General features: G+C 49.4%; 1 protein-coding gene across 1 annotated transcript in view; it reads right to left on the bottom strand.

The window, feature by feature from the left end:
* Window positions 1–25,674, bottom strand: part of NEDD4L (NEDD4 like E3 ubiquitin protein ligase) — a 116,010-nt gene that overhangs the window by 17,053 nt on the left and 73,283 nt on the right. The window contains 13 exon segments of the mRNA XM_082075043.1: window positions 1,867–1,921; window positions 3,603–3,680; window positions 5,019–5,216; window positions 6,730–6,849; window positions 7,296–7,427; window positions 8,994–9,053; window positions 10,770–10,844; window positions 12,769–12,939; window positions 14,024–14,156; window positions 16,170–16,336; window positions 17,714–17,816; window positions 17,921–17,982; window positions 19,230–19,280. Of these exon segments, the coding sequence (XP_081931169.1) occupies window positions 1,867–1,921; window positions 3,603–3,680; window positions 5,019–5,216; window positions 6,730–6,849; window positions 7,296–7,427; window positions 8,994–9,053; window positions 10,770–10,844; window positions 12,769–12,939; window positions 14,024–14,156; window positions 16,170–16,336; window positions 17,714–17,816; window positions 17,921–17,982; window positions 19,230–19,280 (1,405 nt within the window).

The raw sequence follows: 25,674 nt of genomic DNA, 5'->3' as shown, positions 1-25,674 counted from the left end.
AAACGGCCAAGCAGCGGTGCCGTCTGCGGAGCACACGCTGTCACCGCAGCTGCACCGGCTCTGCTGGCACAGCACTGGCATCACCACATGACACCATCACCACCGCGGGGCACCATCACCACCGCGCGGCACCATCACCACTGCATGGCACCATCACCACTGCATGGCACCATCACCACCGCGCGGCACTGGCACCACTGCATGGCACCATCACCACCGCGCGGCACCATCACCTCCGCGTGGCACTGGCACCACTGCGGGGCACCGGCACCACTGCATGGCACCATCACCACTGCGTGGCACCATCACCACTGCGTGGCACCATCACCTCCGCGCGGCACTGGCACCACTGTGCGGCACCGGCACCACTGCATGGCACCATCACCACTGCATGGCACCATCACCACCGCGCGGCACTGGCACGGCCGCTGCTCCGCAGGCCGCCTGCAAGCCCGGTGCTGTGGCAGCAGTTGGGACTGAAGGGGGATTTTCTGGAAACAAGCTGCATTTTCAAACCCCCTCAAAACTGTGGAGAAATGATCTAAAAAGCTAAAAAAACTGAGATCAAAAACAGGACCAGAGAGAAATTTCAGACACAAATACATTTAGTTTTATAGCAATTATAAACTATGTGGGGAATTCTGATTACTGTGCAACTTTAGCAGTCCGCTGACCTTTAGAGACTACCACACGCTCCTCAGACGCAGAGGACCACGGTACCAGCGCTCCCAGGAGCCTGGCGGGCTCAGCGCTCAGCGCTGCTGTAAACAGCACAGGTTTACCCTGCGGCTCCTCAGTGGCCGCAGTTCATAGTCATTTGCCACAGTTGAGTTTTCAGATATCTGTTGCAAAGAAACAATTCTAGAAGTATAAAGACTAATTCTGCACTGACATTTGAAAGCCGTTGATTTTGTGCTTGACAAGGTTAGTATTTCCAAGTTTTTTAAAAAACTATTTGTGCCATTTAAAAATTCGTATTACTTTAGAGACGGTCTTTTAGTAATGACTTAATAGTATCATATATGCAACTACCGATAAGCACAGAAGTCGGTGCTACTGATACTGAAGGAAAACCATGATACTGACAAATAGTTATGGATTTGAATTCTCTAGGTTTCGTGTAGCACAGACACCCTCTTCCAACGGCTCGTGAGCCAGCTGTTGCTGGGAGGATCACGCCATCAGCAGAAATATCTCATTAGAAAGTCCAGCTGAAGTCTTAGAAAAGAAAGAGAGGACACTTTTCTGGGCTGCTTTGTTTCCAAACAACAACAAAACTCACACAGTAGCTCTGGGATACTGCAATAAGACAGGTTACAATGAAACATCACTTACACTAGAACTCCACTAACAGAACTCAACCAGAGGAATGGGCTGGGTGCAGTTTAACATGCTGCAATAGGAAATAAGATCAGAATCAGCACAGCCACAAGACTCCTGAACACAGAGGGGAGAGTTCTCACCGGGGCTCATTTCTGCACGGCCTCCACGGGGAGTTGTGGCTACAGGATCTTTTCTCATCTTATTTTCTATTCCTAGTGTACATTTTAATTTATTAAGTGTGAATAAGCCATGGGATCATCAACAACAGCAACAACGAATCCAAAATATCAACAAGAACAAAGGAAACCACAAAGAAGAATGTTAATGCTTCACAAGTCAGAGAGGGACAAAGCTTGATGAGCCAATTAAAAGCAAGCTTTCGGTGAATATACAGTACCGTATGAGGGCACTAAGTCTCTGGTATCAATGTCTCCACATATCAACACCTGGCTTCCTAAATGAAGAGTAAAATCATAAAGCTTTCACTTCAATATTGATTACCTCCCTTTGTCTATTTGCTGTAGAACCTGGGTGCTTACTTACTATGGTCTATGTAAAATGTTCTTCCATCCAAATGTATCCTTTCCTCCCAACCAGGCTGGAATTGGGAAACAAAAAACAGAGAGAGAAAACAAGTGAAATATTACCAGTCTCACCCAGCTGGAAGCAATACGTTATCCGCACTTATTGAATGGTTCCTTGGAGTCCAAACACCAAATGAGCACAGATGCATTACGCCAAGGACAAAAATCGAGCAAGACTCAAAGAACTGGCTGTTTATACAGGCAACTGTATCCAGCACAGAACAGCGCTTTTAAAGCTTCTTGCATCACAGTTTATACCCATTTCCTGCTATGAGGAAAGGATCACAAAGAACACACTGTCCATCACTGATCAGGTTTGAGAGTTTCTGCTTCTACTTCCGAAACACATGCAGGTTATTTAGTGTAAATATATAAGCCATTATAGCGGGACAAGAATGCCTAACCTAGTCCTCAGTTCTCCCCTTTTCACCCATTCCCCTTTGTCATCGTCCCCATGATTACAGAATGGAGAACAAACGTCACGCTGTCATTATACCAGCGCTGTCCAGTCTAGCAACGTGTCCTTGAAGATCAGTGCATGCCCGAGGTGTCTGGGAAATTGCAGAACAGCTGCTTCCACAGCCGTTTGCTCAGAGACAAACTGCATTACTGCGGCGTTGTGACCAGGAATAAACACTTTGAACTTGCATAGTTCTTGATCTAATCAGTGACTCAGGACACCGGGCCTGACAAACGGCCTAGCTTGACTTACATACAAGGCAATTCTTTTTCTAATCATGCCAAGGGCAGTGAGATTTTAGGACGACAACAGAGGTTATGTCCCCTCCCCACGGGCAGCACTTGTCACCACCCTTGGGCTGCGGTTCAGCTGAGTGAGCTGTAACCCCGCTCAGTTACAACAAGTCGGACTGAAGGCTCGTTATTGTAACTGTTTGACACTAAACTCATGTAAGGTGGGGTGTGCTGGGGCAGGACGCGGCCTGGGCCTGGGCAGACGGGCCGGCTGGCGCAGCTGAGCACCGGCGCTGCTGCCCCCAGCAGGGGCTCCTTCTCAATACGGTTGCCAGAGCTGCGAGTACAATTGCAACGGCAATTTTGATCTCAAAAGTATGCTTATGAAAGTATGTATGTATGTATGTATGTATGTATGAAGCAATGTATGTATGTATGAAGCAATGAGCTGAATTAACACTACAGCATAAAAATCCGTTTAGAAGAAGCATTCACATTCACTGACTACTCTCTGCCGTTGAGGATGCAGTTGTTTAAAACCAAAGCAAAGCCTGTAAATCAGTATTATACTGCAGTGTGACAAAACTTCTGACATTAAAATGGGAACTTTCTCTGTGGAATATGGAAGCTTCATTGAAAATCAGAATATATTTAGATTTCTGAATGCCAAAATATGCTGGTACATTAACAGAGCTTTGCTCCAGCAACAGGCAACTATCGGAAATCACATGGAGACAAAAACAAAGTCAGTTTCTTCAAAGCTCAAAGCTTCAGACAAGCCAAGAAAACGCAGTAACTTCAGAAACAGCAGGGGCTGCTTTCAAAGAGCCTGAGTGCTTCACACGGCACAGCACGGCTTTCTGCGCCACCGGAACCACGGCCCAGCGCCTCCAGAAAACCAGGACGCCAACGGCGTGTCCACACGCGCATCTGACTGCAACAACACATCACATCACATACGACAGCAGGTATACAGGAAAATACATACACATCGCCACTTACAGGAAGAGGGCCTAAATCATTAGGGTTCAAAGATGCTTTTGTTCTCAAATGCACTGGAAATTTCAGCCGTGGATCCTCCTGTAACAGAATATGGAACTGTAAATCCAACAGATCAAGTTAAGAGTTACATACTAAGTCAAACACACAGTTATCTAGAAAAGAAATCTTGCTACATTACAGTTACTCTTTTATTCCTTTTCCCTTTTTTGAGAATAAAACATATAAACCAAAATGCACACAAGTGACAGAACACTGAGTATTTGGCTGTGTCACATGTTTCATCAGGATCCATGCACCGACGTGATTTTCAAAGGCGGGCAGTTACAGAGCGTGCTGCAGGACTCTGACCCCACCGGCTGTGCTCTGGTCAGAGACAGCTGCAACAATCAGCCGCTTCTTACGCATGCAGCACTCCCGTCAGTGGCATTTTGGTACATATGCACACTTTTGACTCTTTAAAACGTAAAAGAAATAAGGCATCCTATCACAAAAAGGCTCTAAAAGGATGAAAATGAGCTTCTTATATTTTTTTTAATGCACAGGTTTTATTACACCAATGCCCAAATGAAGGAAAAGGGGGCAAGTAAAACTGGTCTCAGAAGACAAACCTAGAGATTTGCACACAGGTAGGTTAGCCACGTGTACCGGGAACACCACTGAGAACCACCGGTAAAGATCTGTCACGCTAACAGTGGTCACTGGCAATCTGAACGATGCCTGACTAATTAAAGGGCAACTCCTATTTCAATGGTGATGTGAAATGTTGGGTCGTCCGTGACATGTTTTCCTAGTGGAATTTTATTTATTCAACTTGTTGACCCGAGTTGCAGAATTATTGAAAAATGGATTCTCGTGACATAAAACAAATAATGAAATGCATCCCGTTAACTGAAGAAGATGAACACACGTTACGCTAACAAAAAGGCAGTGCTAATCACAGTGAAATACAACACAACTATGGACAGTCTCAAACTAAACAACAATACACATCTCCATTGCACTCTGTGCCTCTAAACCCCAAATTTGGGGAGTCTGAAGGACAGTGCTTGTATGCAATAATGCGTCATGTATCAAAAGGGTCAATTACAAAATGCAAACCACTATTGCATGGTATATGATGCACAAATGCACCAAAATCTGAGCTGGCAGTAACAAGTAAGTTCTCTGAGCAGCAAAGGCAGCTCTCAAGTCACGTCCTAGAACTGGCTACTCGAATCTTTTGCTGCTGTACGTGACTGCATGGACGATTCGGGGAGATTCCCACTGCAGCTGTATGAAAAGCTGGGCTGCCAAAGCCCCCTTAAAGACAAGACAAATGGCACCATAGAAGGGCGGGTATATAGGCAGGAAAGCGAAGACAGAAACCTTTAGAAGACGGCAAGTGATTGAAAATCCATCCTCCAGAACGACTCTTACCCACGTGGTGGTCTTGGTGTTGTGGTCGATGAAGAAGGGCCGGCCGTTGGGCGCGATGCGCATCTCCCAGCCCGGGGGCAGGAAGCTCTGCGCCACCTTGTGCTGCGGCTTCGGGGAGTTGTAGGGCGAGGGCTGCGGGGACTGGGGGTTGGAAAGCGTGTCCTTCACCGTCCTGCGCGCCGGGGAGTCCTTCATACCCTGGGGACAACCAGAGATTCACTTTGGCAAACGGCACTCAACAGCGCCCAGCCTTGGTATCGCAGCAAAACACACTGCCATTCCAGATGTAACTAACACTAGAATTAAGTGCTGGGATGGAGTTCCTGGGCCTTACTTAGCTACAGTCTGCTCCCTGTAGCAACTGCGCTTTTCGCTGCGAAGGACACGGTGTTTACCACTTCCCTCTGCAACAATAATGTCCGTGGCATTTACAGCTGATCACACACTGTACTGCAGCTGCCCTGTACACGTCAATATTTCAGCTTATGAAGGAAAAAACAAAAGCATTTCTTTGTGCTTCACGGTACAATAGAACTCACTTTACAACAAAAGAGCATCCTAAATGCGAGGTAGTGTTACCCACTTTTCTATGCATTTCTCAACAATAACTTCAGAGTTAAATACGAACTTAAAACAAGCTCCTCAAACAAGAGGTTTGCAACTACAGATTTTGGGCTTTTTTTTAAGTGAGTGACCACAGGCACAAACCGCTGCTCTGCCCAGCGCCTTTGGGTTAAAAACTGAACTTATGGCATTTGTTTTTAACTTCACTGGGAAACGGAAAGTTCAGACACCTGAACAACCTTAAAAATGTGATGCTTCAGCCTCACAAAGTATCTCCCATTTCATGTACTCCCAGCACGTGAAGGAGTCACGACGCCTGTTTCAGACGTGCACACAGATTATGTCTTAGCTGACCCAAGCAAATAATCCCATATAAAATACTCCATTTAACGACCATAAAAGTTAAGTAATAGCATTGTACAATGTAAAGATCCAGACAGAAAACTGCTAAAGAAAACAGAAACATACTGAGGCAAACCGGTAGCGGGGAAGTGCGGCTGTGCGGCGTAACTAAACTGGCGGCTGTGCGGCGTAACTAAACTGGCGGCTGTGCGGGGTAACTAAACCGGCGGCTGTGCGGTGTAACTAAACCGGCGGCTGTGCGGCGTAACTAAACCGGCGGCTGTGCGGCGTAACTAAACTGGCGGCTGTGCGGGGTAACTAAAGCGGCGGCTGTGCGGGGTAACTAAACTGGCGGCTGTGCGGGGTAACTAAACCGGCGGCTGTGCGGCGTAACTAAACCGGCGGCTGTGCGGCGTAACTAAACCGGCGGCTGTGCGGGGTAACTAAACTGGCGGCTGTGCGGGGTAACTAAAGCGGCGGCTGTGCGGGGTAACTAAACTGGCGGCTGTGCGGGGTAACTAAACCGGCGGCTGTGCGGCGTAACTAAACTGGCGGCTGTGCGGCGTAACTAAACTGGCGGCTGTGCGGGGTAACTAAAACGGCGGCTGTGCGGGGTAACTAAACCGGCGGCTGTGCGGTGTAACTAAAGCGGCGGCTGTGCGGTGTAACTAAAGCAGCGGCTGTGCGGGGTAACCAAAGCGGCGGCTGTGCGGGGTAACTAAACCGGCGGCTGTGAAGCGTAACCAAAGCGGCGGCTGCGCGCCGTCGGGACGGCCCGGCCGAGCGCCAGCGCAGCGCGTCTCACCTCCAGCGGGGCCGAGAGCGTCACGGTGGGGGAGCTGAGGCTGCGGGGCCGCCGGATCTGCGGTTCGCTCAGGTGGTTGCTGCTGCTGGCCGCTGAGCCCACCATGCCGTCCTCCGCGAGCTGCTCGGGGCAAACCCAGCCAGCGCCGGTCAGGACGCGCCATGAAACGGAGGAATTCTTTATTAGTGCTATGAAACGCTACATATACCTTCTTAAAGACATTCACTGCAATTCCACAGGAAGGGCAACTAATGTATAGTGCTACTAACAGATCAACACAACTTCCAAATTCAATCCTGTTTGTCTCTTTTTATTACTTCACACGTATCTCTTTGTAAATTCCTTCCATTGTAGCAATCAACTTAACCTGTCCCTTACTACAGCTAAAAGAAGTAACACGAGAATCCGAATCACTGCAGTTTTTACGATTGTCCTGAGCTGTCACGACAATGCTTGGGATTTTATCTTTTTCAGTTCAGAGTTCTGAGGAGCAGCTTCAACTGGAACGATACCCAGTACATACTATGTGTTTGCTATTCAAATTAAGCACTTCAAGAGCTTCATACCTGCATGATGGGCCGCGTCCACGTTGTGGTGCGATTGTTGTGATTGACATAGTAAGTCCGGCCCTTTGCGTCCTTCCTCTCCTCCCAGCCTGAGGGTAAGCCTGGCGTAGTATGGACATAGGCCACTGAAGGCTGTTCAACCAAGAGATACTGTATCGTTATTTTATAATAGCTAACAAATACTTCATCATTCTTTTGTTTAAAAAAAGAACTTGTTAACTCACAACATTCTTAAGCACAACAAGCACACAGAAGAATATGCTTTCTGATTTCATTTGACATAAGCTCTTCTTCATGTACCACAAGTTCCACTTGTGGTGGAAAGACATTGTTCTAACAAAAATATATGGACAACATTAACGTTGCCAAAGGCACTAACTGTCATTAAACAAGTTATGCTGCTATTCGACCCAATAACTATGTCACTGTGTGTTGCTGATGTTGTCTTGGGTACTTCCATGAGGAAGATACTTGGTGCTTAAACCAAGTGGATGTTTTCTTCAGGGACATGTAGAGGAAACAAAAACATGCACTGCAGCACAAATGGAAAAGCTGTTTGAAGAAAAATAGCCTAGAGAGAAGGTTTCCCGCGGACTCTGCCTGCACCCGAAGCTCAGTTTCACAAGGGGGATGCCCAGGGAGGGACGGTTTTTAGATCACACGCTCTACAGAAATCCTGCCTAAGCTCAGTCACTTTCCAGGCTGGGAGCCCCCTTCTCTGAAGCCAACACCTGCTGGAATAACGGACGAAGAACAGGGAACCTGGCTGGCCCTGAAGCAAACAAGAAAATCACAACATGAAGGACAGGCACTCTTCTCAAGTAATTGATGTCAATACAAAGAGCTGGAGAGATACAGGATTTCTGTCATTCACAGCAGACAGAAGAAACTGCTGAACTCTGCAGGACGGTATCTTTGCTCTCTAATGAAGCCCGTGTATTAATACTTGTGCCAGTGTCTTGGCACATGCAAGGTGCTTTTCAGTATCTATGTCTAGATATTTGGCTCAATGCATTAAAATATATATTGCAAGTTGACATACTACAATAGGAAACAGAGACCAGAGGAAAACAGATGAGGAATCCAGGTAATAGCACTGAAACAAAGTATGAGACCGCTTTCTTTCTCTTGTAAATAGCCGTGTACTGGACAGGCCGGGCTTGCCCCCGCGGCCGAGGGCAGAGCTGGCGGCAGCGAGGACGCTGCCCGTCCACGGGCGGCCGGACGCTCCCCGAGCCCTTCGCAGGGCAGCAGGGCCGCGGGAAGCGGCCTGAGAGCACCCGGCGCATCACTGCACCTCCACGGCTCTCAGATTACATCAACTGTAACAATAAAACTCATTAGCCTAACGGAGAGCAAGGGAAGACAGATGCAAGCCAAAACCACAGCTACCTGTATACTCATTTGACGTCTCTAATCCCTGATTCTTTCGATATCAGGTTTTACAGAATTAGGTATTTCCTTAGCGCATAGCTTTACTAAAGCTCAGGGGCACATCCCCATCATTAAAGCATGCTAGTATTTGAGTGCAACTGAAGTCAGGAATTTTGAGAAAATCCGAAACAACAACAAAATGTAACTATTGATTCAATGGTTGGATTTCATTTAACACACTGCTGCTTTGTGAAAGAAGTTCCTTATCGTACACCTCCTCCCACACTTCATTCAGAGACAGCGCTTGATAAAGAGCGGAATTACCGTTGGCTCCTCACCACCTGTGACCGTTGAAGAACGAGCTCTCCTAGATGGACCACTCTGCTGTTAAATGATAATTAATGATACAGATTAAGTATATTTGGTGACAAAGGTCACAGATTACTCTCAGATCTTTAAGAGTAAGGGATCATACTCAAATTTATTAAAAGAGAGTGATTAGCTGGAAATAATGTTTAAGCTAATAGCAAAGAAACTGAGTCATCAATCACTGATAACCAGAACAGAATCTCACATAAAAACCACCAAGGGAATGAGTGTCAAGAGATCTTGTATCCACTGAACAGTTGTTCTAAATGTAACGGGATCTTCCCCTAAGGAAATTTTGCATGTTTTACCCATAAACACAGTATTTAAACCCACAATGGATACTTTCTGGTCATCAATGAGTGCACTGAAAGCCAGATGACAAAGAAGGAACTGATCGTGTGAACTTTCAGTAGGGATTCATACAGTGCCGAACAGCAGGGTACTGAGCTGCTACAAGAGGAATGATCAGGAGCTCAGTAAGGATCAGGTACGGCTAAGACCAGGAGCAGCCTTGCTTTAGGGCAATGCCTGCAGCCCCGCTGCTCCGGACAGCTGCCACCGGAGCGGGCGTTCGCCACGGCCAGGCGGAGAGGCGCCGGCGGCACAGACAGCGGCGCTCTGGCGGCACAGGGCCCGGACAGTGCCGGGCGCTGCGCACCCCGCGGGCAGCGCACCGGGGCACACAGCGGCGCTCTGGCGCTGCGCACCCCGGGGGCAGCGCACCGGGGCACACAGCGGCGCTCTGGCGGCGCGGGCGCTGCGCACCCCGCGGGCAGCACCAGGGCACACCGTGAGCGGCGCCTTCGCACACAAATCGCACACAAAACTGCTCTTTGTAGATTCATAGGGAATACATTTCTAATGAAAAACTGGGGAAAAAATGCTGGAAGAAAACTATAATTTTAAAATATGTTAAATTGTTTTGACGATCTGAACAGTGTTATTCAAACGCGTATCTTGCACAATCTTTAAGTACTCTCTCTACAGCCTCTGCAATCCTCATACTTGGGTTGGAGGACAAAATATGTGGAACTTTCTGTCAATTAGACAAAAGGTGTGCACAGTTATTATTTGAACAATAATATTTTCTAAATATTTAAAATATTTAATAAATATTTAAAAGATACCTTTGTATCTTTTCCTGTTTGAAGAAGGTACTCAAATAAAACCGCAGAAGCTGCTGCTTACCTAAAGTACTCAGATTGAAAGAGTACAGCAGCTGCAATTCTGTTCTATTGTATGAGGCCTGCGACAAAAAGGCTCCTTTCAACTGCAACTACATCAAACATCAATCCGTTTTCATGTGTACAGATTCATATATTCCAAGTAGAATCAGTTTACGGGACACAAAAAGAGAGCTGACAGAGGAGTCCTGTGGCCGCTACAGTCCCAGTACCGATGGCGCTGCCGCCCTCTGCCTTCGCAGCTGGAAAAGCCCCGTGGAAGTTTGTCTCTCCACTGCCCATCTATCTAGAGCCCAGTAAACTCCATTTCTGTGTGAGATTACTAAAGCTAGCGCGACCGTGCTCTCGGTCTCAGAAAGGTTTCCAGTCTCGGGAAGGTCCTCATTTTAGTTGCTGAGCATGACGGTATTAGCTGGGTACCCACTACTATTTGGGGTGGTCATCTGCCCATATTGATCTACGTCTGACCAGAACTGACCCAAGAAAAGGGACTGTCAGAACCACAGAACGTTCAAACAAAGAGAAACAGAATTTAGCTTTGGCTTACCAAGGATAACTGAGACTGTTCAGCGACTGTGTCTGTTACACTGCAAGATCTTAATCTTGAAGAAGGATCTCTTTGCTGGGAAAGAAAAGTAAAAGAAGTCTTTAAGTTCAGATGTCTTAGAACATGGGGCTTTATTCAGCAATTTCACCCGAGTGCCACCCAGAGCCAGAGCCTGGGCAGCAGAGTCCAGAGCCAGGAGCTGCCTGACAGACGTGCTGCAGCTCCACACTGAGCACCACACGCTGAGCACCACGCGCTGAGCACCACGCGCTGAGCACCACGCGCTGAGCGCTGCTGGCCCAGTGGTCTGTGCACAGACCTGGGTGCTGAGCACCACACGCTGAGCGCTGCTGGCCCAGCGGTCTGTGCACAGAGCTGGGTGCTGAGCGCTGCTGGCCCAGTGGTCTGTGCACAGAGCTGGGTGCTGAGCGCTGCTGGCCCAGCGCCCTCTGCACAGAGCTGGGTGCTGAGCGCTGCTGGCCCAGCGCCCTCTGCACAGAGCTGGGTGCTGAGCGCTGCTGGCCCAGCGCCCTCTGCACAGAGCTGGGTGCTGAGCGCTGCTGGCCCAGCGCCCTCTGCACAGAGCTGGTGCTGAGCGCTGCTGGCCCAGTGGTCTGTGCACAGAGCTGGGTGCTGAGCGCTGCTGGCCCAGCGCCCTCTGCACAGAGCTGGTGCAGCCCAGGGTAACATCGCTGCAGGTACCAGGAAGAAGCAGCTGGTGACGTCACTCAGCACAAAAGCATTTAACATCTCTGATAGTGTGTGTTAGAATTTCTTGCTTTGCGACTGTGGTCTGATTATGATTTATACTGTACCGATAAGAAAGATGCTATCATTTAATGGCTCATAAAAGAGCTAGTTTGGATAGGAATATAATTATTGAATTATTAATTAAGATAACTTTGCAGCTGCACCATTTATTGTTGTTAATGTAAACCACAGTAGGCCCTGATCTTGCCACCAGAACTATTTGATCAGCATCCTGCCCTCCAAGCAAAGGGCTCCTAAAACGGGCAGGTACCTCCAGAAGCACCAGTGACTCTGCATGCAGATGGTTGGCCACTGGAGCTGTAATTTGCTAATTAACCTCTGGATAACATTCAAACCAGTATAAGACACCAGCTGCATAGGCTCTTTGTGAATAACTTGCACCTAATCGAGATTTAATCAGAATGAGAGTAAATATGATTTCTTATCTCTTGAATTGCAAAGGTACATTGATGGCATATACTAACAATTAAAAACCAAAACAAAACAAAAGAAATCCCAAAGAAACAACAACATACCACGAAAAAATCACAGCATGATGTTCTGTTTAATACTTAGAACTGTTTTCTTAACCAGAGACATAAGGCATTCCCCACTTGCAAGTGTATTATCCTTACTTTTTGTGGTGTCACCAGTCTGACAAACTAGTGCTTTACATAAATATAGAGAATATCTTTGGTTTTACCTCAAGTAAACTCTGACGATGGAACTTTTACCAGACCAGCCATTCACAAACTTGTGGAGGATTTATTAACAACTACCACTTCAGTTCCAGTCCTTTCTTAGTCTTACAATAGTTGATCCAGTAAACCATGAGAGGTTTATGAAATCCTCATATAAGAAAGCACATGCTTTAACATAGACACGTCCAGTTAAAACAGTGAAAAACCGTCATGTAGTAAAATGGATGATGACTGAAAGAGCATTAGCAGATTTTTGTCCTTCCTTTGGGAACTCTGAGCTTTACACTCCCTAGTATTACATATTTTGTTTCACTAAAGGTGTAACAGTAGTGAAGGCTCAAGTTAAACTCACACGAAAGAAAAAAATTAAACCTAAATCGAGGAATTCTGTTGTTCAAGGCAGTTTGCCCTATGGGGAAATTATGATGCCATTTTTGGAAGATAATTTTAACTGCATGCTCAGGTTTTCCTGAGCCCAGCAATTCCTACCCAGCCGCGCAGAGGGCTCGGATTATGCCAAGCTAAGGGCAGGTTTCGGGCTTACGTACGATCAGAGAAGCGAGCTGCTCCCCGTTGGAGTCCGGAGCCACCTGCAGCCTCCGGCTCAGCTCCTCCGACAGCTCCTGCGGGCTGCGCGACACCGGCGACGCGGGCGGCGGCAGCGCCAGCCCCAGCGGCTCCGCGCCCGCGCCCGCCTCCTCCGAGATGGTCTCCCAGGGCTGGCAACAGAGAGACAACGACGGTGAGGATGCACAGACAGACCACGTCTGCGTTCCCTGGCCTTCTGCAGGACCACCTCACTGCGGCGAGCGCAGGCATGATCGCCAGCCTTAACGTTTCATGAAACAGACCACTAGGCTCATTTCAAATACATCACAAGGATGCACAAACACTACTCAGTGCAAAGTAATCACAGGGAAAATGGTTCTTCATGTTGACTTCAAAACTGTCTTCGTGTTGATGATGGCGAAATGCTTTACGATTCTACACGGAAAATTATGTAGGTGAAAAGATGCTTAAGAAAGAGCTCTCGGTAAATAAATTCTATTTGAAATTTTGTTCTAAATGTAACTAATTCTGCACTCTTACCAAAAACTGTTAATTTTAATATAGAATAAAATGCATAATAGAATGCATTCATTAGCATCTGCAAATCAAGTATCAACAGGTGACAAGTGCAACAAAGTTTCAGGAATCTGCCTGTTGCTCTGAATAACATTTAGTGAACCAAACCCAGGTTTTCACTAAGAATTTTGTCCATGATTCACATAATAAAATATTCCTTAAAGTTGAGTGGAATTAGAGCTTTGCACAAACTCTCACTTAGGCCTACAAACATCTACCAAACTTCCTTTATTTAGTCTAGCTATAAATTAAACAAACACCCTGATTAATAAGATCTCAGAATTCTAACTAAACCCAAGTATTTGGGGAAAAACCCAACAGCTTCTCTGCCCTCCAAATCCAGACACTAAAGAAAACTGAAGTACACGACAGCTCCAGCCAGCGTGTTTCCCTTCTTTTTACAACTTAGTCCACTGTTATTCAAGGCAGAATATTGAAAGTCTTTCTATTGAGATATATATAACAAGCAGTTATTGGAATTGCAAACGTTCCTCCCAGCATTTGCATGGTATCTAATATTGCGCATATGCTGTCAGGCACCCCCAAGTGCACGGGACCTTTACAGTATGGCCCTGGTTAGGATTTTTCTTGTGTGTATGTCGTACAGTAATTAGTGTGCCAATGAACAACCCCTCAGCCTGCAGCTCAGCCCGTTCGCACACCCGGGGCCTGACGTACCTCAGGAATGTCCGCGCCCTCCACAGGCTCCGGCTCCAAGTCCTCGCTGATGTGCCTGCGGGAGCGGAACCGCCTGTGGGCTGCTTCTTGGTTGATTTGCCTGATGTTGTTGTCCGAATCGGATCCCACGTCGCTGCATAGGGGGAAATGAAAGCACGTGAAGGGGGAAAGAACAAGAAAATAATGAATGTTAAACTAAAATACCTACGTCGTTCACTGCTTTCAAAACCTCATTAATGCTTTTGCTTATAAAGATCATTGCTCTTGCATATGTCAGGCTTCATAAACAGGAGACCATTTAACCCCTCACTCCAAAGTAGATAAAACTGGAAGCACTTCACAAACATTGTGTGACACTGGAAATCAGCATTTTCACCCATCAACACGGGCTGCGCAGAGATGGAAGAGCACGCTCAGACACGCTGCCCCCCCTGCGCATCCTCTCCTGCCACGAGCAGCCAGCCCTGGCACCGGGACCCTGCCTTGCCTGGCGCGGTGCAACGGGGACGCCAGCTCCCCGGAGACCCAGGCCGCCGTCTCAGCGCTCCATGGGCCGAGTTGGACCGGAACCGCTCCCTCGGGACTGTAACTCTGGAACATGGTCGTGTTCAGGAAAACCTCCACGCTGCCATTTTACTGCTGCTCGTTTTAAAGAGCTGTGAGACATGAACCAGTGCAGACGTGGACTGGACAGCACTCGGTGTTTTGCCTCCAGGACCAAGGTCGTAGCCAAGTTCCTGGCCTAGAAGTGAGAGGTTAGCTACCCTACCTTCAACCTTCCCCTCCTAGCGGTTTCAAACGGTCACAGAATTGAAAGGCTGAACAGCGTAATTCTAGAGCCTTCTCTCTTCACCAAGGCTGCTGTCATGTGCAAAGTTCATCTGCAGGAATTCCGCATTTGTTTCCAAAGTACCCCTGAAGATACCTGGTGAGCAGCGAACCTGAGGCCTCCATTTATACACCCATCTGATAACGATGCTTTCTGGTGACAACTGCTTTTTGGCATCTGGCAGTCAAACATTTCTCAATCCATGTACTCTTTACTTCATTTAGCATAATCCGATTACCAGCAAGTGCTAAATCAAATAGTTTATAAAACCTGCTTTGTTATAGACACTTATGGACAATTACCAATCATAATGATAGCAGCTGATGAGATTTACTTGCCAAAATACACACTGCTTAGTCAATAGCTCAAATAGTTCGACAGTAAATAGTTCAAAACATACAGAACAAAAATTAATTCAATTCTAACTACAATAAACGCATCAGACAAGAAGAACAAATAGTGCCTTAAATAAGGACAGCACACATTTGCATAATTTAGCTATGATGATGAATATTCAAGAAAGCATAACCATTGCTGTTCTAATAAGCGATAGTGTAAAAATAGTAGCTACATAAAAATAATGCAAGATGTTTAGCTAATACATTATTTCAGTATAATTCTTAACATCATCCATTATATATACTTTTTAAAACGTAAGCTTGCCACAGGTTTATAAATCTAATTCATAAGAGACATATAATGAAGGCTTGGACAGGAGCTCCACATTAGCACAACCAGGGTACCTCAGTAATGCAGTCTATACACTGAATAATAACCAGGATCTCCTTGAAGTTCATCAGTTGAACTTCATTAAAACTTAACAGAGCTCATTTTTTCCCTGCCCTTTCAACAGTCTCTGTAGAAGAAAGGAATTTGTTCTCCCCAAGTAAACTACTGACAAAATCCCCACCTGTCTCCAGTACTGCAAGGTACGTTGTGAATGCCCTGACTTCCCTTCCCCTTCAGATCGCCCAGAATTGCCCACGAGACCCATGTGGAGATGTCATTTGCTGCGGGTGGACAAGTCCCTTGTTATCAGAAGATATCCAGATTCTGGTTCTCAATTCACTAGCACATCTGTGAAAATTCTTCCCTGAATAAAGCATAGTGTCAGATACGCAGCACAGTCGGCATCCAAACCACGATCTATCTGTTACTGAGGAGAGGTGTGCCTTTACAAACTGCCCTGTAAAGGCTTGCGTCAGACTTTGCCAGCCGTGAACGTGTAAAATCCAAACGGCTGCGTTCGTCTGACAGCACCCCTGGCCTACTGACCCCTCCGCGCTGCCCCACGGACACGCGCTCCGCCGCACTCACATCAGGCTGGGCCGATGCCACTGCGTGGTCCTGTTGTTGTGGTTGACGTAGTAAGTCCGGCCCAGGTTGTCCACCTTCTCTTCCCAGCCGGGAGGCAGTGGAGGAGGCGGCAGCTCCTCCTGCCGTTGGGATGCGGAGTCGTTGGGATCAACCATGTCCCAGCCGTGCTTGGGAACGGAAAAAACAAGGTCAAGTGAAAGAAAAGTTGCTTCGTTGTTGCTTATATTAGCGTGCAGGTGCAGATACTGAAAACTGCCCAAAGAGAAGTTCAAAATTACTTAAGTGTAAGCCACACGGGAACAGAATAAACTCTGTGGTTACAGCGTGCTCTTCATTTCAGTGCCAAAAACCCTCAAATCCCACTGGTCTGTTACGACGGGGATTCCCAAACGTATCTGGGTGGGTGCAGATTCCCAGTCCAAGAGCACCGAGCGCTGCCTTGTCCAGGTGTGACCGTGGCGCTATGGAGGATAACGATGTGCTTTCCTTTCTGCTCCCCAGCCGCCGTTCAGCTGACACCTCAAAGCGCTTCACTACGACTGACTCACTGAAAAGGCTGTTGCCACAGGTCACTGGCCGGGCCTCGTGACATTATCTGACACGGGTAAAGACAATCTTAGAAAACTGACAATGAAATGTTTTTACACCACAGCAGACACTAAACAATGTTCAAAACGGGTGGGACTCTGGAGCAGAGACCGTGCTGCTGTACGCGCGTGCTGGAAGCTTGTTTCTACCTGAGAAACTCCAGTCACATACGCTTTGCAAACTAATGTTTTATTTAAAAACTGCCTGTAAATTCAAGCTAATTATTAAGACATCAATTCCAAGACCTACTTTATATGTAAAAGAATCTGTTTACTAAATCACCATCACTCAATAATTGTAAATAAACTCAATGAACCTTTTAAATTCTTGGTACTTTAAATATGAAAGAAAATGCAGACTACATTTAGAAATTGTATAATCTCTATGAAATTCAGTTCTAGATAGTATTCTTGTTTTTATATAGGCAGAACAGCACCAGGACCCTCGTCGGGATCAGGGAAGCACAGCTCTGCCAGCCCTAATTGCAGCTAATTCTTTAAATGACTGAGAAGAGAGCTGAGAAGCCTTTAAACCTCTTGTGCTTGCATGAGCTGTGCTCTCTGCAAAGCCAGCGCTGCCAAGGAAATCAATAAAACGCTACAACACCTATTTTGAAATGGCCTCTGAAGAGGAGGTACCTCATACAGTCCATTATGTTTATAAACTACTTGCGTAACTTTCTCAACTCTTCTCCTTGGCATTACCTCCACTTCTACTTGCTCGCAAACTGCGTCAGACAGACTTTAGAATTCACTGTGGCAGCTGAAATATTTTGAAATTCTTGAGATGGTTGAGAAAACACAAGGTTACAGTGAAAAGACAACCGGGGTGTGAGAGGGGGAGAATGAGCCGCTACCAACGCTGCACCAGGGCTTCATCTTTCAGAGGCACAGCTCGTTACACACCTACACCTGAATCACTGGCAACGCGGCTGCTCCAGCAGCATTGAGCCTTACCTCCGAGTCATCCCTTTGATCACTGTTTTCGTCCTCTTGGCCACCATTTTTAGGCATATAAGCCATCTTCAGCCTCAAGAAGCCCTTCACACGGGATTTGTGGCTAGAAGACAAGGAGTCACGTTTCATCCAACAACCCTCAAGCAGTTGCAAACAACAGATCTTGAGGGAAGAAACGTTTGGAAGCACAAAGGCTGCCCTGCTCACCTCCTGGGTCTGAGCAGGAAATCCTTGAACGTGTACGGCCTCTCCATGGCGGGGTCCTCGGTCTGCAAAGGCACGGGACGGGGTCAGCGCCTGCCCGGCACCGCCGGCGCGGGGACAGGGAGCGGCGCCGGCAGCCCGGCCGGCCGGCAGCCCGGTAGTGTGTTAGTCCGTCAGTCTGTCGGGCCGGTAGTGTGTTAGTCCCTCTGTCCGTCAGCCCGGTAGTGTGTTAGTCCGTCCGTCCGTCAGCCCGGTAGTGCGTTAGTCCCTCTGTCCGTCAGCCCGGTAGTGTGTTAGTCCGTCTGTCTGTCAGTCCGTCGGTCTGCCAGGGCTTGCGCGAGCGGCGGCCGTTACTCCCGCTGCCGCCGCCAGGGGGCGCTGCAGAGCCCGGCGCCCGCCCGGCCCGCGCGCCCTCGGCCCCGAAACTGCGGGAAAGAGCCCCAGAAAGCGGCTCCCGGAGCCCCGGAAAGAGAACCCCAAAATATGGGGTTTAAAATGTTTTAACAAAAGCTCTGAAGAACTGGAGTTTGCTAAGGGACAATACAAGTGTTTCAACTGCAAAGGAAAATCATAAAAAGAAAGAAGCCAGAAGATTAACAGGACAATAACCACCAACAGCAGGGTGAGAAACAACGTGTCTATTGGCCACATCATTCAGGAATTGACTCAGATCAGACAAGGGCTTTAAGAAAGAATCAGGACAGGAATCCTGGACGCTGAGAAATGCAACAGACACTGGAGAGCAACAGTTGTGGTGTCCCTGCAAAGGAACCGTGTCCCTGCAAAGGAACCGTGTCCCCTGGGCCCGCGGGGGCTCTGCTGTGCACAGCGCCCGCCCGTCGGCTCTAACGCTGCGCTGGGAGCGCGCGCCGGCACAACGTCCAGCTGCACCACCGGCAAGAAATGCCGCGGAACACCAGGGGCTGCGCGCCGGCCATGACCAGGACGTGCAGAGACACGGCCCTGCTTACCGGGGGTGACTGAGCGGGGGAGACACGGCCCTGCTTACCGGGAGGTGACTGAGTGGGGAGACACGGCCCTGCTTACCGGGGGTGACTGAGCGGGGAGACACGGCCCTGCTTACCGGGAGGTGACTGAGTGGGGAGACACGGCCCTGCTTACCGGGAGGTGACTGAGCGGGGAGACACGGCCCTGCTTACCGGGAGGTGACTGAGCGGGGAGACAGGGCCCTGCTTACCGGGAGATGACTGAGCAGGGAGACAGGGCCCTGCTTACCGGGAGGTGACTGAGCGGGGAGACACGGCCCTGCTTACCGGGAGGTGACTGAGCGGGGAGACACGGCCCTGCTTACCGGGAGGTGACTGAGCGGCACATCCACCTGGCCCAGGAAGTCGTCTCGAGTCTGTCAAATAAAGGCAGAAAAGGAGTCGTTTTACATCAGAAAAGCAAAAAATGCTGAACATCAGCCCAGTCACAATGAAACAGAAATGAAGATCTTTGAGTACCATTATTTTAGTAATTAGTGGTTTCTACCCCTTTATTGTTGCACGTTCTCCATTGCTATAATTTATCTATTCGGCAGAGCATTTTCTGTGACAGCCCGAAACGGCTTCTTAGCCCACATGTGCGCGGTAAGGACTGAGGCAGCTCTCTTTCCTCCGCCACCGTATGCATCATTCAAAGCACAACGCAATCATCTACTCCTTCCATGCACAGTCTTCACATACGTTAAAAAGCAGAGTGTGGAATTGCTGTTCACCGTGTCATCGAAATGTTCCTGTCAAACCTTGCTGACTTGTTTTCTCTGCCCCCCTTTTTTCCCAGGAAAACCTCCCATGCTCCTGTGACAGAGCACGGGACCCAACATCCAAACCGTGAATACACAGCTGCATGCACTGGAAACATCGTTCCCAAAATAACAACTTGTTTTATCACTTTACCAAACAGAAGCCACAGCCCTAGAAGTTGAGAGGTTTGTAAAGCGTGCTGTTGGTTACTCCAGGCTGCGTGTGGAACAGCCCCCGCCCTCGCCACCAGCCTGTCTGCAGCCCCGCTTTCCCACTCGCACACCTGGCGGCCCCGCGCTGCCTGCGGATGTGGCTGCGCCAGCGCCACCACTGATTCACCTGTGCACAGCCACGTCCATCGGGACGAGACTAACACCGGTTCCTGCATGTTCTTCACTGTCCGCTCAATCCCCAACCGGCCAAAGGAGGAGCCACGGACGAGATGGACGTGGGACCTGCTCTTATCTAACTAGACCTTTATTACTGCTCTTTGGACCATTATTCAGAACTCCACCAGCTCATTTTACAACTCTGACGATGACGGGATACAGAGAGCCCTTCAAGGTCCCGCAGACCAAAGATCTGTCTGATGTCTGCAGCACCCAGTTACTCCTGAGGGTGCTCGGGCCGGGCTGCATGCGGGGCCCGACCGCCTGCCCGCAGAACACGGCGGCAGCGCCACCGCACCCGCACCGACAGCAGCGCCACCGTGCCCGCACCGACAGCAGCGCCACCGCAGCCGCACAGACAGCAGCGCCACCGCACCCGCACGGACAGCAGCGCCACCGCACCCGCACGGACAGCAGCGCCACCGCAGCCGCACCGACAGCAGCGCCACCGCAGCCGCACCGACAGCAGCGCCACCGCAGCCGCACCGACAGCAGCGCCACCGCAGCCGCACCGACAGCAGCGCCACCGCAGCCGCACCGACAGCAGCGCCACCGCACCCGCACCGACAGCAGCGCCACCGCAGCCGCACCGACAGCAGCGCCACCGCGCCCGCACCGACAGCAGCGCCACCGCGCCCGCACAGACAGCAGCGCCACCGCACCCGCACCGACAGCAGCGCCACCGCACCCGCACAGACAGCAGCGCCACCGCAGCCGCACAGACAGCAGCGCCACCGAAACCGCACAGACAGCAGCGCCACCGCAGCCGCACGGACAGCAGCGCCACCGCACCCGCACCGACAGCAGTGCCACCGCGCCCGCACCGACAGCAGCGCCACCGCGTCCACACACACAGCAGTGCCACCGAAACCGCACAGACAGCAGCGCCACCGCGCCCGCACCGACAGCAGCGCCACCGCGTCCACACACACAGCAGTGCCACCGCACCCGCACCGACAGCAGTGCCACTGCACCCGCACAGACAGCAGCGCCACCGCGCCCGCACAGACAGCAGCGCCACCGCGCCCGCACAGACAGCAGCGCCACCGCAGCCGCACCGACAGCAGCGCCACCGCAGCCGCACGGACAGCAGCGAGGGAAACAGCAGCAGAGCCGGGCGAACCGTGGGAGGGGAAACGCGGGCTGTCCCTGCTCACTGACAGCGCCAGAACGCCTAGAAAGAAACAGCTCGTCAATCTTCTCACCAACAGTAATGTCTGTTCAATCTGTATATTAAACTACACTTGATACAACATTTTCAAGCTGAAAATATTTGCGTACTGAATGGACTGTGATAGCTTTAAATAAATTACAACTTTAAAGCACTGCTCAGGTGTTATCTTTATCACTTAGAGATGCCTCAAAACCAATTCAGCATTTAACAATCGTTATGATTAACAGCGCCCCTGACGAGCAGCGTCGCACCAGTAGCTTTTATTGTCAATTCGTCTCAAGCCCGCGGGTGATTTTTCTTTACAATACGGCTGTTGCTTTCCATCCAAGCTCAGCACATCCCCGTGCCAGCCGCAACCGCAGGTCAGCTCCTTCCCAACCCTCCCTGCCGGCAGCAGCAGCACGGAATGAGACCAGCGACGAGCGCAGACGCTCCGCCAACACACTGCTCACAGCGAATTAACTTATTTGAAAGCCAGATTTAGACCACATATTGACAATCCTTCGCTTATCAATCATTTTAGTATCTTACCTAAACGTGATGAATTCCAGCACGTTGATCTAGATTGGAAATGTTACACTCAGCAGTCCAAGGCAACGGATGAGGTATGAAGTAATTAAAGAGCAGTATGTGTTCGCACTGTGAGCTGGTCGCGGTGCTCAAGGTATGCTTGGAATTCATCAATAAGATATGAATTCTCAACATGAAGCATGTTGTGTTCTTCACAAATCAACTGTCAGGGAAAACGATTTCTGCAGATGCTGTTTGTGACACCAGATATCAGCCCCAGCGACTCCCAAACAACCTGCTGCTTATTTAGACCCACGCTATGCCCAGAATTCCAGGAAGTGCAAACTGCAGCTCCAAGGCCAAGTTTACATATTTCTCATAGCAGAGCATTAAGCTGAATATTAAAATTCATATTTTATATGATAACATCACAAGAACTCTGTTTCCACCACGAAGACGGCGTACAGTCCCACAGACACGGCCTGTGCCCTGTGCCCATGGGACACCACAAAAACAGTATCTGCCCAAGGAGCCTGCAGCTCACAAAACTGAAGTAAAAACACCTAATAGGTTTTTCATTACAGAATTTGCACTATTAATCTTCCTTGTAGCAACTACTGGAAAAACCTGGTAGCATTTACTGCCTCTAGAGAATTAACATAACGCCAAGTGCCTCCCACCTCCAGCTGCACTCAAATATTAACTACTTGGGAAAAAACACACACCTACTTGTAGATGTGTTCAGGAACCACCCAGCTCCCGGCACGGGGACGCTCAGGGCCGCCAGGGTCCGTCCGTCTGTCCGGGGCACCCAGGGGCGGCTGTTTCTCGGCAGACGCCCGGCGCGCTGGCGCAGGCGCCCGGCCTGGGCTGGCTGTGTGTGCCGGAAGCAGCCGCGCCGGAACCGAGACACGCGCTCCTCTGCCTTCAACAGACCTCGAAATCACGACCGCAGCTGCCTCCCCAGCGAATAACGGGTTTTGTCTGGACTCTGCAGATGCCCCAGCCCGGCCGTGCCCGCGGCCACAACAGGCAGCTGGCCTGCAGGAACTGTGCAAGTTCCAGACCCGTTTCAAAGTCTTTGTTTCCACCCAGACCAAGCTGCCAGGAGTAAAAGCAAATCCAGCCCCAAGAGCAGCTGAACCCCCGCAATGTGTTTGTCTGCAGCGCGGGGCAGAGCTGGCGAGTCTTCGTTTCCAGGCTGGCTGTGCCGCGGTGCCTCCGAAACCCACGGGCCTTCTTGCCAGCACCAAGGCTCTGGTAGAACCAAATCTTTATGCAACACTTGACTATGCACATACATTATATGAAAAATTACTGACGGGGGCATTTCAGGACATATTTGTTCTGTGAAACAGAGCGGTTTCTAAGTGTTAGGCCATCCTCTGCTCCAAGGGCCGCCGGACAGGAGGGCCGCGTGGCGCTGGGGCGGTGCAGGTACGGTGAGGAGCAGCCGGTCGGTGGAACGATGAGCCCACCCGCCTGGGGAAGCAGAGACGCCCGCCAAGTGCTGGGGTTGTTTTGTATGCCACGTCACAACCCGCCACGCGCTCCTCACCACCCCTTCTAACGCGGAATGAAAGGAGGACTGAAGTCCACTTTAGAATAATGATATTTGAAAGTAGCATACTTGAGTTAGTAAACTAGCATTATTTTTAAAATCTGGCATTTTTTCAGTTTTACAAAGGATGTAAAATCACGTTACTTCAAATACTGCCCTATTTTCCTGCTAGCTCTCTCTACATCAAAGGCAGTCACTTCTACATCTTTGCAGGGACGAAAATACATCTTATCTATTCAGGAACCCCAAATCTGTCCAAGCATCTCGTTGATTTACACAGTGATCTTGTGGAAAAGCAGTACTAACGCAGACACGGGGAGGCGTGCTGGGTACTGTGCACACTCCTGCCTTGGTGCCTCTTCCCTCCCATCCCACCTCCCAAGAACCAGCAGGAAACCCCGAGGTCAGCATTTGATAAAAATGCATTTGGTTATTCCAAATGCACTGCTCACGGTGTATCCTAAGACTTCTTTTCCATGTCAATGAATGTATTGAGGCAGCACCACAAACATCCCCATCAGTGCCGTGAAACACCGTGACTCAGGTGTTCACACCATCAACAGCTGCAGCCAGCTGTTTACTAAGTAAACACAAGAAAGTAATTTAGATAAAGGACTGACTGACCCCGGAGTTCCAGGACATGCAATGAAATCCCTTTTACAACCATTTCAACGAGCATTTGGTGCCAAACGCAGCCCACTTCACCCCCATCCCAGGCTTTCTTGCTCCCCCGCCACCGCAGGATCCTGCACCGCCTCTGGTGCTCGCGTGCCCTGGACCCAGAAATGAAGCTGGCTCTAGTAACAGAGCCGCGACTGCCGGCCGGGTTCGCCGGGCGCCGCTCTGCGTGCGGAGCCACGACGAACGGCTCCCGAGCGCCGCTGCGGCACAGCGCGCCGGGCCTGCGGACCAGCGCACCCGCGCACCGCGGCAGGCGTGTCTGAAATCGGAGCAGTGCCGGGGAAGGTGCAAAACGAAATAAAAGGTACAAGTACAGCAGAATGAGCAGGTCTGTGGAAGCCCCGAGGCGCGTCCTGCTCCGCCATGGTTACCCCGGCCCCGCAGCGGCGCTCGAGCCGTCCCGCTGCCCTGCCAGCACCGCGCCGGGCAGTAACGCCACCCGCCCACGGCCCCTTGGCATTCCCACTTGATCATGATGTTCCCAGCTTCCCGACCTAAAAATTGTTGTGTACTATTTCTGTGTGCCGATTAAACAGATGCCACATTCCAACCCAGATATTGCTTCATTTCAGAGCTGGCTGACACAATCTGGAGAGTAAATTGTACTATTTTTTTAATCCCTTCAGCTTCTGCTTAAAGTAAGATACTCAAAGCGCACGCTGTTCTCGGACCGCAGATGGCTGCACCGTATTTCAGCACACAGTGTGGGCATGAGCTATCGGGGCCTGGACAGGCCAGGTCTGATGGCAGAAACAGCCTGATGACGTCAGAGCCCACCGTGCGTTTAAATTTATTCTAAATAAACTAAAGCTATGCTATTTCCAAGATTTTCACGTCATTGAAGCAGCAGCGGGCAGCTTAGAACATTAATTAGCCATCACAGATGTCCTTCTGCACCCAAGGCATATCAGCTCCCTGATCAACTTTGCGACAATAAAGCTACAAAGATCATTTATTACATTGATTTGTCATTTGATGAGAGGAAAACCAAGGTTGGCAAGTTTCAGAAATCTTTCTCTTTTCCAACTGAACTGCAACAACCTCTCTTCATTTCCATCAGCCCCAAGGAGCTTTGTCGGCTGCCAGCGCCACCTCTGCTTTCTCAAGGACGTTTCCCTCGGCGCTTCCTGCTTCCCAAGCACGGCTAAAATCCCTCCTTTCCACCTGACAACAGCGGCAACGCGCTGTACTTGTGCAGCCTGGCCACAAAGGTTCTCACTCGTCTGTTGGTAACCAAAAACATTTCAACCAATTGAGGTTTGAATGGTCATAGCTTAACATCTGAGCTGAAATTAAACAGGATTTTCACTTTAGAGTAATATAGAAGAAAACAAAAAGTCACCCTCTTCTGAATTTGGAAATGTTTAACTGCGAAAACTCCATTTGAGACAAGAACACAAAGATCACTCGTATGGCAATACCTGAAATCGCTGTTATTCCAGCACATTGCAAACACGATCACCCACGTTTGTCTGACAGAACCCTGGACTCCGGTTTCAGTTAATGAGGAACCCCACATACCGCTCTAATTAGCTAATTTGTCTAACTGTACTCACAGTCTCTTCTCCTTACACAATCACGATGAAAATAGCTTAAAGTACGAGTGTCACTGACTCTGCAGTTTAGAGCAAATGAAGCCCTGTGCTCCCTGTCGAACCATCCCTGCACCAGGCTCTACTCGAACTGCCCTGTTA

Source organism: Streptopelia decaocto (assembly GCF_964273445.1).
Source record: "Streptopelia decaocto genome assembly, chromosome: Z".
Lineage (NCBI taxonomy): Eukaryota > Metazoa > Chordata > Aves > Columbiformes > Columbidae > Streptopelia > Streptopelia decaocto.
Note: the sequence above shows the minus strand (reverse complement) of the source record. Positions and strands in the feature narration are given on the sequence as shown.